The sequence below is a fragment of the Eschrichtius robustus genome, chromosome 16, assembly GCF_028021215.1.
Source record: "Eschrichtius robustus isolate mEscRob2 chromosome 16, mEscRob2.pri, whole genome shotgun sequence".
In the NCBI taxonomy this organism is placed as follows: domain Eukaryota; kingdom Metazoa; phylum Chordata; class Mammalia; order Artiodactyla; family Eschrichtiidae; genus Eschrichtius; species Eschrichtius robustus.
Genome location: NC_090839.1, coordinates 44,939,199 through 44,953,766, shown reverse-complemented (window position 1 = coordinate 44,953,766; position 14,568 = coordinate 44,939,199). Strand labels below are relative to the sequence as shown.

The 14,568-nt window shown below is 45.2% G+C and overlaps 1 protein-coding gene across 2 annotated transcripts in view; it reads left to right on the top strand.

Moving 5' to 3' along the window:
• The first annotated feature begins 4,858 nt into the window (after positions 1 to 4,858).
• Positions 4,859 to 14,568, top strand: part of KIF16B (kinesin family member 16B) — a 289,874-nt gene continuing 280,164 nt past the window's right edge. For both annotated transcript variants that reach the window (XM_068524339.1, XM_068524338.1), the window contains exon 1: positions 4,859 to 4,986. In XM_068524339.1, coding sequence (XP_068380440.1) covers positions 4,940 to 4,986 — 47 coding nt within the window. In that variant the 5' untranslated portion in view covers positions 4,859 to 4,939. The remainder of the gene's footprint in view (positions 4,987 to 14,568) is intronic.

Genomic DNA, 14,568 nt, shown 5'->3' with positions numbered 1-14,568 from the left:
CCATATTAAACAGGTGGAGAAACAGCCTCCATCCCTGATTGAAGGTCACTGCAATGTGACAGTGCCAAGTACAAGAACATGTGGGGAGAATGTATCACTATCTTTAAACCTCCAACACTGCTTTAGGTAAAGAGGCTTCCTCACTATTCTTGGGGCAGGACTCTTGCTTTCCCATCTCTGAATACTTGTTCAAGGCATTTCTTTGCCTCAAAAGTCAGTTCCTCATCCATCTTGAGGTTCAGATGCCATCCCTCCTGCAAGGCTTGTCTCCACAACTAATTCATCTGTGAAACTTTTCCCCATCCCTCCAACTAAATGTGGTTTCTCATTCTGAAGAAGTTGAAATGCTTCCACAGACTCGATAAAGTCCATCTATTCTGAACTCTCTGTGACCATAGGTCTAGTTATAAGCAATTGAAAACAATCCTTCTTCTGTCTTTTGGTATATAAAATGACTGTGATTTAGGGTGATAGCTTCTATTAAATTGAATCTGCTGTGATTTCTTCATTCACTTCTGCTGTAAAAGAAAGCTGCCACTCGTAGTTCCCTGCCTATAGCTTTGTGGCAAATTACTGTGTATGACTTTCATGATTATCTTTATTGTTACTTTGGAGTTCAGGTTTCTCTCTCGGGCTCCAAAGTACACTTTTTCAAATTACCTTTGCTTTTAGTGTTTAGTATTTTAGGAGATCCTAAATTTACTTTAAAATTTTATCACTTAGAACATGAAAATTGTTTTGTGTTCAGATTTGATGTCTATGATTTCTGTCTCTGATGTGATTATGCATTTGTTTGAAAACCAGAATACTTAGTTTATTCGCTCATGGCATACCTCTGAAATTCAACTTAAGTCCTATGACGTAAGGTACTCCCACATGAAGATAATAAGTGTACTGTGTGATATAATGCTTGGGGTCAGTACTTGCACATAGGAAAACAGATGGGTTTTTGAGATGTCAGTGTATTCTTTGTTCCAATTTAAGTGTGCCAGTCTGCTGTTTACCAAGGTTTTTAAAAAGTCATACTTGTGAGAGTGTAAATCAACTTTATTCCTTAGAGGCTGGAGGAAAAATATATAACTGTACATATAGCTGATAGGAATATGGTATTTTTTTTTCTGATAATGGTATTTCAAGATGATTCAAATATTTTGAGGTGGAGTGAACATTCTGTTTCAGTGCTTTCTCACTTTGAAATGAAGGAGCTAATTCTCAGGGAGTTTAAATCGCTCACAACTATTTGGCAGTAATGAGATTGCTAAACATCAGGAAAAAAAAATCAACAATAAATAAGCCCCAAATAAGACCCAAATAAGCTACATCAAAACAAGCAAACAAAATTAAACCAACACACACACACACACACACACACACACACACACACACAGAGGCCTTAATGGTGATGGGATTAATACTCCATTCTCATTTAATACTATTTGGGTTTTAACCTAGGCCTCAGAATCTTTTCTTCCTTCCATCACCATTCAATCTTTTTTTGGAAAATAGAAATGCCCTTCATTCATCCAAATGAATGTCCAAATTGTAGGTTCTTAAATGCTTTTGTGCCCTGGACCCTTTCGGTTGTCAGGTGAAAGCAACATTTTCAGAATAACATTATTAAATGCATAAAATAAAATACATGGGATGGGAAGGAAAATCAATTATAATGAAATACAGTGAGCAAGATATAAGAAAAATAAATTTGTGATAGAGTAACACGTGGTTATATTAAATAACAAGATTTAGTGTCAGTCTAATGACTACCATAATTTCAAAGTAACAATGATTTTTAACAATTTTAGAAAGCTGCAACAATTATAATTTAACAGGAAAATATCTTTAATTTCTAGAGGTGTCAAAATCTCTGGTATTACTAAAGTTAATATATTTTATGTTACAGATATAACTTTTCTCTCATCCAAGTTCACGGACCTTCTGGCAGATTTGTAACTTTAGTGGCTCCCATGAATACCTGCTCCTTCCTGGTGGGTGTCGCCTGCCACACCCATGGGGGGCTTGCTGCCTTTGACCAATGGGAAATCAGCAAACTGAGCTTCAACAGAGCCACTGGGTGTGCCCTCCTGGAAGGCTTCTTTACCCAACTAAGAAACCCGGTCTAACCTTTTTGAGGATGAGAAAGAGGACGAAGCACAGGCTTCCCAGTAATCCCAGTTGAGTCCAACCTCCAGCCCCTAGCCCCGTAAGTTAGCCCAGGTGAGACCAGCAACCCACAGAACCGTGAGAAATAATAAGTGGTTTTTGTTTTAAGCCGCTAAATTTGGGGCTGTTAGGCCAGGATACACAACTGATGTGGACCCCTGAATTTTTTCCACTGACCCTTTGGACCCCAGATGGAGACACATGAGTGTTTTCCACTATCAGTATTTCAAAGCTTCCACACTCTTTTGAGATCACTAACCCCTCACTCCCCTACGTGTGGGTCGCAGCCGGCTGCAACCACAATCCCGGGAGTTTGTTGGAAATGCAGCATCTCAGGTTTCACCCCAGAACTGCCCAATCAGAATCTGCAAGTTCACAAGATTCCCCAGGTGAGTTGTATAAGCGTTAACGTTTGCAAAGTACTTGGAAGCATGCACGGTAACGTTTGAGAAGACTAGCCAACTCTCTATTTTGTAATTAATCTGCCCTTTCAGAGACTTCTTTCACTCTCGGTTAAAAATATTCTCTGGCCAAGTCTCTGTTCCGTACTGCCAGGCGTGAGTTGCAGACTTACTGCCTCATATGCAAAAGCTCCAGGAGTGGTAGGTGGTCTGTTTTGTCAAATGGCAAAGTCACGAAGGGACAGAGGGCTTATAGGCAAGTATAGGATGTTGGAAAAATGAATGAATGCTGAAACATTCCAAACTACCAACCAATAAAGCCCCAGACACAGAAAATCGCTTTAATGAGTAAAACTAGAACCCTTCCTACAAAGTTTGTGTAATTTGCTGTCCTTAAGAATTGGGCTGGCTTTGCCGGCTCTGGGGCCCTCTCACGTTCTGTGCGCTGAGGCCCCCGACCCGGACAGGGTGGTCGCGAGCAGGGGTGACGGTGGCTCGCGGGGATGTCGAGCCACGCCCTCCGTCAAGGGGGCCCGCGGAATTTGTCCCGGCGCAGCTCCCATATAAGGCAGGGCCCGCCCCTGCCCGGGCAGCCGGGGCGCCGCGCAAGCTCCTTAATGGCGTCTTTAAGCTTCCCGCCGCTATCGCGCATGCCCGGGCCGCTCCGGAATCCGGCGCTCCTGTTTTCCCCGTAGCCCGGTGGTCAAATCTGCACTCAGCTCCGCGCCCCCCAAGGGGGAAAAGCCAGGGTTCTCCCGGCTCTAGAAACACGTGGGTTCTGATTTCCGGCCAGCCTCGGGGTTCTAGGGAAGCTGATGAGACGATTCCTTGTCTGAGTGGGTTACATGTTTGCAGACATCATCTCACTTAAAGCATGAACCAACTCCAAGGAGTTGTTCCTGATTTGTAGATAAAGCAAAAGCCTCAGAGGTGCCCAGTAATGCAGACTGGACGACTCCCAAAGCTAGTGTTGGAGCTGAGGCTCAAACCCAGGAGCCCAGCCTCCACTTCTTGCGGCCTCCATTATAGCTTGGCTTGCTGGGGGAGCAGCCCCTCCGACGCAGTCCGGCCGCCTTCCTTAGAACTAGGGATGCTGCCAGCAGCTCCTGGTTGCCCTTGCGGGCGTGAAATACCGGCGGGGAGGGGGTGAGGGCAGAGCATCCCTTTGTGGCCCCATTAGGAACATGGGGGCGCAGTGCATCTTGAGTATGGGCACTGCCTTCAGTGGGCCTTCCTGCCCCCACCCGAGGGGGGCGGCAGCTGTGGGAACCGAGGCAGGAAGGGTGGGGTCCTGGGGTTGGGGTGGGTGGGCTAAGCGGCCCAGAATGGGGCAGCAGGAGGAAGGCAGAGCTGATGCCTTGGTTAATGTGGCCCGCAGGTAACAGGTGGGCCACTGGGTGTGTGTGAAAGAATGCCCGAATGCATTCATGCTTGACGGACTGAATGAATGAATATGCATTTCCCGGGAGAGGGCGGCGGGGACGGGGCCTCGCGAAAAGAAACGGGGTCGGACCTCGCTTCTCCCAGAAACCCTTAGCCCGGAGGAGAGGGTCGTCCCCACCCCTAACTCCTTTAAGTTTAAAACTACTAAACTGTAACATAAGTGCAAAAAAAGTCCAATTAAGATCTGATTTCAGCCAATATAGCCATTCTCGCCCACATTTAAAACCTCCAGTACCCTTTTTATTTTCATTTTTCTGTATCCCTGAATTTAGGGGTCCAGAACACACGCGCTCAGACAACCTTAGAGTAGCAGAGAGGACCTGAGGAGCTGCCCACTATCAAGCTGTGATAATCTCTGTACTTCAGTTTCTTGCTCCGTAAATTGTCTGAGCTAACACCTGTACATTGGGGTAAAGCCAGGTCCTTGTTAAGGGCCGAAAAACTGTTTTTGGTAATCTGACCCCAGGATTGGGGTCCTTGCGCTGGTCCTAAATTACTGCGAACTCCTCCTTTTCCTCCTCCTCCCCAGTTTTTCAAGGAATGAGGTTGGGCTTTCAGCTTTCCTGAAATGACTCCGTCCCCGTTCCCAGGCCACTTGATCTGCCTTGATTTGTCGACCTCAGGCGGCGGCGCCCGGGCATCCTGTCCCCGCCCCTCCGTGTCCCAGGCCCCGCCCATGCAACCCGGCCCCACCCCTCCGCGCCTCCCGGGCGCCGCCAAAGCCCGGGGCGCGGATCACGCGGGCAGGAGCCGTTCTGGGCATGCTCAGTGGCAGGGCAGGTGGGGCCGCCGCGGGCCGCCGGGTCCGGCCGGGAGCGGAGGGGCGGGGGCAGAGGGGGAAGTGGGTGGGAGCCTCGGGCCAAGTCTCGAGAGTCGCCGGCAGCCGCGGGACGCTGGGCAAGTGGGAGCCCGCGTGGTCCGGGCCGCGATGAGCAATGGCATCGGTCAAGGTGGCCGTGAGGGTCCGGCCCATGAATCGCAGGTGAGTAGGAGGGCGGGGCGCAGGCGGTGCCCTGACGCGTCCCCACCCGGAGGAAGTTGGTCTCCAACTCCCCTCCAAGGCCAGCCTGGACTTAAGTGTCAAGAGCCGGTCTCCGGCCCACTGGGCCCTGGTTGTGGCTTCTGGGGGCCTGGAGCACTTGAAGGTTTGCTGTTCCTTTCACACTGCCCTGGAGGGGCCCTGGCGGGTAGAGAGTTCACGAAGCCACGGAGGAGATTCCTGTTAACTCTTCCAGGTCCCATTAATTTGAAGAAGTTTGCTTCTTCCCTCTTTAAAAAGCATCAAGGGAACAGTTTCACGAGGGTGTAAATCCATGAGCGTGGTCATGGGGGCACCAGAGCTGTTAGGCGAAGTCCCCCCAGTTATGCCAACTCAGAAGTTCTCTAACTATTATCCGTGTTACTTTTTTCAACTCTTAAGAAAAAGTGATTTCAATTCCCTGAACTTGAACCCTAACTTCTAATCAGTAGTTTAGCAGTTCTTAACTTCAGGTTAAAGAGTGGATGGGAAAACTTTAACAAACTTTTGTTTCCTGGAAAAAAAAAATCAAGGACACTTAAGTACACGTGTTTGAAATATGCTGATGTTAACAGCGGGGGGGGGGGAGTTATAAACACATTTAGAATTTAATTTTGTATGTTTCTACAAAGTAATGCTTTTCAGAATGATTTGACTTTGCATTCACTGAGGAATACTTTGCTTCCTTTTCGGTGACTACTTTATAATCAGTTTACAAAGAGGCTTTACAAAAGTTAGCTTTTTAAATTGGTTTAAAGAACTTTAAAGAATGAAGTAGATCTGAATGGGATGTGTCCTTCCCAATTGATAGGAGCAGTTCACACAAGACCATTTGTTTTTATTGGCTTCTCAATCAAGTTGGACATTTGACTTACCATATGGCCTTTGCTATTTTCTTTGTATCGACTTTGGAGGTCGTTGTTTGTTCTGACAGCTGATTGAGGCATCAGAAGATCATAAAATCAAGAGATTGCCGGAACCTTCTTTGACTCCTCTGAATCTGTTTTTCTGTTGGCAGATAGGGAATCATTATTCTGGTTTATAACTATTGGAGACCAGTGCTTTTGTGATTTTTAAGTTATCTCTAAAACTTTTTAGGGAAGGAGTTTGACTTTTTTGTAAGTCCTAAGAAAATATGTAGGTTTCTATGTATATTCAGTCCTACAAGACAAATGGACCCCAGAGTCATTTAGATGTTTTTGAAAGATTGTTCTTTGTTTTGGATTTACATGTATATCAAAGTTCCTTTCCTTCTTTGAAATAAAGAAGTTTTGGAGCGCATGCTATGAGATTGTATTGAGTAGCTTTAGAAAGCAATTATTAAGTGCCGCCTACCAAATGCATGGGCGTTGTGCTGGGTGCTGTCTGTGGGACAAGGTAAATGAGGTCTGCTGAGTGTCTCTCTGGTGAGGGAGGGACTACAGACTAGTGGGACTCTCGTCAAACCCTGGGTGGGCTGGGAGGGACGCTACCAGTGCGTGCCTTGACAGTGTAGGCTGAAGCCCAGGTATGTGGAGAGAAGGCAGGAAACATGTCCAAAAGCCACGTGCTTTGGGCAGGTAGATGGATGTGATGATGTCTGTGCTCTCAGCAGAGAACTCTTGTGGTGGCATCAGGATTAGGGCAAGAGGTAAGGAAGCAGTAGTCTGGCCATAGGTGGAGATGGGAAGGCTGGAAAGATCCCCGGAGACAGTCTGCTGGCAGAATTGACAGGATTTGGCAGTTCATTGGGTGAGAAGGACGGGAAAGGGGAAGAACACAGAGTCATTAACTGAGGTTTGATGCTCAAGGAGGTAGAAGAGGTTTGGGGAAGGTGGACGGTCAGGTGGGTGCATTCTCTCTTGGGTTTGAAAGTTATAGGAGATGCAGTAAGTGTCAAGTACAAGGACAGTGTCTAGCACAGGATGAGTGCTGCCCCAAGTGGTGACCCTGTTCACTATCCGAAGTGTGGGAAGGACATCCGTCTCTTTGCTGGTGTTCAGTAGACTGTAAGAAATATGGGTCTCTGGTGATCTGAGGATTGACATTTGGAAATCTTTTGCACATGGATGACAGTTTAAGAATGTTACAGTGAGGAGGGAATTTCTCAGCAGGAGAAAATCTTACTTTTATGTATAAAGCACAGATATTCAGTAGATTTTAAAAAAAGAAAATGTTTACAGTGAGAAGAAAAGGGATTCAGGGATTGGACACTGGGATATGCTTCTCTTTAGGATTCCAGGGAGAAGATTGGCTTGCAGCTCATGGAGGAGAACCAGCACAGCAAATGGTCATGGCAGGAAAGGAGAAGGGTCTCCCGAAGGAGGTGGTGGTGGTTATTGTAAGATGTTGCCAAGATGGTGCTCTGAGGATGCCAGTAAGATGAGGTCCTTGGTCTTGGAGACAAGAGCATTGGTAGCCTTCCAAAGAGCAGTTTCAAGGGGAGACAGTGATCTGGAAGTTGGGAGTGAAATAGAAAGACATATACAATTGGCCAACCAAAAGTACTTGGCCTAACTCATAAGGAAAGACTTCCAAGTTATAATGGCCGTAAGAAACCATTTTTCACTAGTGAGATTGGTGAATATTAGCTGAACATTGAGAGTTGGTGATGGAGTCATAAAGGGTCAAGACCTCTGAGACTTCCATGCTGGGAAATTTGACAGTAGCTGTCAGGATTAGAGGTTTACAAAACTCTTTGGTTGAGAAATTTCATTTCTAAGATTTTATTTTATGGATTATATTCCTACCGACGAAGATGTGTGTGTAAGGATGTTTCTGCATCATCATTGGCACAACAACAACAAAATCATAAATGATCTAAATGTACAGCGTTGGAGGATTTGTTAAATTGTTGCCTATTCATTTGGTAGAGTGCTATGTAGTACTTAAAAAAGAATGTGTCGCTCTTAAAAGAGTTCCAAGATAGGGGATTAAGTGAGAAAAGCAAGATATCCACATACACACACACTACAGTAGAGTTGTGTGACTGTGTGTGTTAAAAAATATATACATAGAGGCACACACACGGCCATACCTGTCTAGAGTGATTCATAAGAAGCCCGACAGTGGTAACTCTGGGGAGGAGAGCTGATGAAGAGTCTGTCAGGTGAAGATGGATGGCTTTTTTTTTTTTCTTTTACTGTTTGATTGTTTACTTTGCTCATTGGTAGTGTTATAATTAATAATTGAAAACTTGTGTATGTAATTTAAAAAAGTTATCTAAAGAGTCACTGGCACTGGACAAAGAATTTTCAGCTGGTTGTCTGGGAGGATTGAAGGAAGTTGTTAAAAATATTTTCCCCCAGTTTGATTGAGATGTAATTGACGCATAGCTCTGTGTAAGTGTCAGGTGTATAGCAGAAGGACTTGACTTGTATATGTTGTGAAATGATTACCACAATAAGGTTAGTTAACATCCGTCATCTCATGTTGTTTTCCAAAAAAAAAGGAAAAGAAAAAAATGTTTCTTCCCCCTGTGATGAGAACTCTTAGGATTTACTTTCTTAACAGCTTTCGAATATACTATCCAACGGTGTTAACTATAGTCATCGTGTTGTCCATGATGACTTATTTATTTTATAGCTGGAAGTTTGTACCTTTTGGCCCCCTTCATCCAATTTCCCCATTCCCTACCCCCTGCCTTGGGTAACCAGAAATCTGATTTCTTTTTCTAAGTTATTTTTTTGTTTATTTTGTTTTTTGTTGCTTCTTTTTTTTTAAGATTCAACATATAAGGGCGATCTGTACAGTATTTCTCATTCTCTGACTTCTTTCACTTAGCATAATACCCTCAAGATTCATCCTTGCTGTTGCAAATGGCAGGATTTCCTTTTTCATTGCTGAATAATATTCATATATTCACATATATATATATATATATATATATACTTATATATATCACATCTTCTTTATCCATTCATCTGTCGATGGACAGTTAAGTTGTTTCCATGTCTTGGCTATTGTAAATAAGAGTAAAGGCAGGTGCTGAAGGCAAAGAGGAAGCAACCAGCCCGAAGGAAAGGCCTGGAGTGATAGGGAGGTGAGGTTGGCCGTTGCAGCCAGGCTGTTGAAGGATGGGGCAGTGTGAGATACTGACTCTGAGCAAGGAGCCTGTGCGGTCCCCAGTCCTCCTTGCAAGAAACACCCAGTGCTTGATTAAGGGCAAGATGTGATGAATTTGTTTTTACTGCTGTCCAAGAGGAGGAAATTTCTCCCTCTACCTCTCTCTTGAGTTCTTGTGGCTAGACTAATAATAAAATTGACACAAGATTTAACAGGAGAAAAAGAAACAAATTTGTAAGGAATTGACAGGACAAAGAAACTTAGGTTTTGTGTGCCCAATTATTGAAGAGTCTAAACAGAGTTTGGGCTTGGGGTAGTAAATTAAAGAAATAACAAGGCTCCGAATTCCCTATTTTTGGCTGTAAGGGTGTCCTTCTACCTCCAGATGCAGGGAGTGTGCCCTTCACATGGGAGATTGATTTTCCTGCTTTCAGGGAAACAGAAAGGAGGGTGAGAGTGACCCTCTTGGATTGGCCGTTTCTTAAGAAACTTTAATTTAAAACAATATGCCATGGAAGTGCATTTTGGGGTGGCCCATCCTGAACCTCAACACTACCTTATGGCTTTTGGTTATGTGGCAGAAGTAGTAGTTTCAGATCTGAAAGAGCCATTACGTTCCATCAGGTAATAGCAGCTCGCTTTATTGAGAGTTTGCTCTGGGCCGGTGTTGCAAAACCTAGTTTAATCTTTACAATAATTTTAGCAGGTAGAGGCTATTATTATATGCCATTTTCCAGATTGAGAAAGATAGTTAGCTTGCCCAAAAGTCAGTTTCTTAGGACAGTCACAGCTATGCTTTTTAAAATGAGTAAAGTGTTAGCAGGAACTTAATTTGTTCATAACTTTCATGGGTAAAAGCTTAATATTTATGCATTGTCTCTACCTTTTTCTTTGTGATTTCTTCCACTAGTCTGATGCGTAGTCTTTTCTTTTTCACTGGTTTCATTCTTACAATCTTACAAGATAGAATTTTTTTTTCCCTAGAAGAGACAGCAAAACAATAATTTGGGAGCTAATTTGTCCATTTCCTGTTGGTTTCAGTTGCTTGTTTTTTCCTGGAAGCACTAGATGATTCTTTAGGGCAACCTAACCTGTCCCGTTGATCTGCCAGTGTTAAGATGGTCAGGGTCTGAGGGCAGGCGGCCTGGGTTCCAGTTTTAGCTGTCTTTTACCAGCTGGGTAAATTTGAGCAAGAGACATAATTGTTCTAAGCCTCAATTTTTGCATCTGTAAAATGGTGATAATAATTATACATACCTTATAAGGTCTTTTGTGAGACAAGGTCTTTTTATACTTTTTACTGTGACTCACAATAAGATACACATTTAAAGCTCTGTAGATATGTAAAAGATTTATGAGGTGTTACATGCAATTCACTCATTTTCTATTCTATCCTATTTTATTCTGTTCTGTTTCATTTTAAAAATTGCTATTTTTAGGTCCACTAAACTGACTTCAATATCATCTGATGAGTTGCAGCTGGCAGTGTGAAAAACATTGTTGTGAGGTTCAGAAGAGATCATGCATGGGGCCAGAGCTCTCCACACAGTCCCTGGCATATAGCAAGGGCTCTGTAAAGATTTTTTTTTTTTAATAAATTTATTTATTTTTGTTTTTGGCTGTGTTGGGTCTTCGTTGCTGCGTGCGGGCTTTCTCTAGCTGCGGCAAGCGGGGGCTACTCTTCGTTGCAGTGCGCGGGCTTCTCATTGTGGTGGCTTCTCGTTGCGGAGCACGGGCTCTAGGCGCGTGGGCTTCAGTAGTTGTGGCACAGGCTTCAGTAGTTGTGGCTTACGGGCTTAGTTGCTCCGCGGCATGTGGGATCTTCCCGGACCAGGGATCGGACCCGTGTCCCCTGCATTGGCAGGCAGATTCTTAACCACTGCACCACCAGGGAAGCCCCAAGATTGGCTGTTGTTATTACTGTTACTTTTAGAATTTAATGATGGTACCTTTATTCAATAACACATATTTAAAAAATGTTTTACCAAAAAGAAAAAATGTGCTGAGTGCTGGCAACAGACCAGATGTTAGCGTTGTAATGTGCTTTCTCATCTTATAAGGCAGGTCCGCCCTAGGCCTTCTATTTGTGAGGGTTCTCAGCTTCTCTTCCCGATTAGCCTCTCAGGTAGAATTTGGTGTCATGTCAATCAGTTAAAAACAAAAGAAAAAAACGCCAGTGGTAGTTTGACTGGGGTTGATGTCTTTAGACTCTGCTGAAGCTTTCCCATTTTAAGAGCTGGAGTGTTGGGGAAAATAGCTCAGTGGTAGCCTCTTGGGCCTGTGATGACGCCAGCCTCTAGTGTTAAGGGTGGGAGGTGTCTGTCGAGATGGTGCCATGCACCAGGCACCGTGCTCATTTCTTCACCTTGGCAACTTCCTTTCCCCCTCACACCAACTCACTGATGGAGGTCTTTTCACCCCCATTTTACAGACGGGAAACTGAGACCCCTCAGATAATAAAGTGCGGCTGAGCCAGCTCCACTTCCCTCCAGAGCCCTTTGCTTGGTGACTTGTTGTCCCCAGGCTCGCTGATGACAGAAGCCCTCGGCCTCAGGGGATGGCTGGGCTGGTGGCAGAGGAGAGACACAGGCGCACCACACACACAAATAACACAGAATCTGTGAGGGGATTCTAGAAGCTGGAGGAAGAGGTCTCCGTGGCTTCCCAGGGTCCCTTGGATGAGAGGGTGGGGTTTGAATTGAGCCCCGAAGAAGGGGTGTAACCAGCCACCATTTAGAGAGCGTCTGTGAAGTGCTTGGCTGATGCCCTTTGGAAGTTAGCACAGTCGCTGCATTCTGCAGATGAGGAGCAAGGGCTCAGAGACCTGAGGTCACACAGCTGGGTCACTAGGTGTCGCCTGAGGTCACACAGCTAGGTCATGGTGGAGTCCGGGTTGGAGCTGAAGTCTCTCTTACTCTCATTTCCTTTTTTCTTTTCTTTTTTTTTAAAGCTGAAATCTTGAGTGTTACATCTATATTATTATTATTATTTTTTAAACTTTGGGTTTATTTATTTATTTATTTATGGCTGTGTTGGGTCTTCGTTTCTGTGCGAGGGCTTTCTCTAGTTGCGGCAAGTGGGGGCCACTCTTCATCGCGGTGCACGGGCCTCTCACTGTCGCGGCCTCTCTTGTTGCGGGGCACGGGCTCCAGACGCGCAGGCTCAGTAGTTGTGGCTCACGGGCCTAGTTGCTCCGCGACATGTGGGATCTTCCCAGACCAGGGCTCGAACCCGTGTTCCCTGCATTGGCAGGCAGATTCTCAACCACTGCGCCGCCAGGGAAGCCCCCTACTCTCATTTCTAAAGCCCCTCCATTGTACAGAAGACTCAGATAAGAGGAGGGTGGGGATGGCTGGCAGGTGGCACCGAGTACAGTTACCCGGGATCTTAGACTAACTGGAGCTTTGTGTAAGGTTTAGTTGAGAGGTCGGTGGGCAGGGTGTTGTGAGGACATTTCTTTGTTAAGCTTGGGAGTTTGGGCTTTTATACTCCAGTCCTGTGCTGGCTCTTGGCTGCATGCAGCTACTTAAATTAACTGTTAAATAAAATGTAAAATGTAGTTACTTAGTTGCACAAGTCACATTTCAAATGCTCAGTAGCTACATATTGAGCAAGGCAGATAGATCATGCCCATCCCCGTGGAAAGTTCTACTGGACAGTAAACCTGAGCTGGGTTTGAATCCCAGCTCTGCACCTTCCTAGCTCTGGGTCTTGGCACTTAACTCAGGTGTTCTGTGCTTCAGTTTCTTCACCTGTAAGATGGAGATCTTCACAGGACCCCCCTTGTGGGGCTGAGATGATGATTGAATGAAGTAACCCTTGCTAACAGTATTGGGCCCCAGAGTAAGGGCTCTATAAATATTGGCTACTATTATTAGGCACTGGGAGCTGCTCATGGCTTTTCAGAAATATAGCAGTGTAGAGAAATAATACCAGCACTCCAGCAACAGTGAACATTTATTGACTGTTTCCCAAGTGCTGTGCTAAGTGCCTTTTATGCGCTGTTATCCAACTGACTTTCCTGCCATATTCTGGGGTGCAAGACCCTGAGACCTCAGATGTCCTTTTGAGTGGGCAGAGGCCAGTGCCGGCAGACCATTCAGAGAACTGGAGTATGACCGGTAGGGATGGGATTCTGGACCAGGCTGGCGTTGTAAGTAACAGGAAAGGACGAGTCAAAGGATGACACTTACAAACAAAACCCTGAATAAACCTTCACGGTATTTTCTGATTGTGAAAATAATGTATGCTTGTAAAAAAACGTGTGCTGAAAAGTGTACCAAAGAAATCAAATTGAAAATCGCTCATAATTCCACGGATCCAGAGATGACCCCTCCTAAAGTTTTGGTGCATTTAAATCCAGTCTTTTTTCCTGTTTGTGTAGCAGCATAACATATAACTATCTTATATCCTGTCTTTTATGTTTGCAAGAGACATTCTGAAGACCAATCAGTAGGACATAGAGAGGCAAAGAGTCAGATGACTGAGCGGCTTGGGGCCCTATTAAGTGGATGAATGTTCCCAAGGTCAGGATGCGGGATGAGCTGGTCGGGGTGGAGGACCACGGTGGTCCGTTGAGTTGGCTCGGGATGCTGGTGGGGGATGCAGGCAGTAGGAACTCAGGTGAGTTATCAGCTTTGCAGATGTACATTTGGAGGTGGGTCACTTGAAGGTGATAGTGGCTGTGGTGGCAGTGAATGTTGTCTCTGAGGAGGACCATGGTAAAGAAAGAAGGGGTGGGATAGCAGAGCTGCATGACCTGGGTTAAGACCGAGCTGTCAGTAGCTGGCCGAGTGACCTGGGCAAGTTGGTTTTACTCCTGGGCTCAGTTTCTACTTTTGTAAACAGGGATTCTCTGAGTGTGGTCCAGGGCCAGCTGGGACTCACTGAGCCTATTTTAGGGGGTTTACAAAGTCAGAACTGTTTTCACACCCATAGTAAGATATTTGCTGTTTTTGCTCTCATCTCTCACGAGGGTACTGTGGAGTTTTCCAGAAGCTACATGATGTGTGATGATGTCGTGAGTCTGTGTGCTGTGCATTCTGTGTCAAACATTTCTCAGTTTTCATTTCTAATATGGTAACTATAAATGGGTATATCAACATTAATAAAAGCTCTTAGGCTCTTCAGTTATGTTTAAGAGTTGTAAAAGGCTACTGAAGCCACAGCATGTGAGAGCCGCAGCTGTAAAATGATAGTGCATAAGTTGTTGAGGGGATTGGATGGAAGGGTGTATATAGAGTGTTCAGCATACTTCCAGGCATGTAATATCCTTTCAACAAATCAGAGCTGCTATTGTTTTTTATAATCACCTGTTACTGACAACTACACTTAAGTGGACAGGAGTGGAGGGCCAGGCAATGGAGACAGGAAGGGAGAAAAGCAGGAGAGTGAATGTCCTGGTCATCAAGGGAGAGGAGAGGGGGTCACCAGCATAGGAGGCTGCAGGTCGAGGTCCGAGCCCAGCTGGCCGGGGAGGTGATCGGCTCCTGTCTCTGGAGG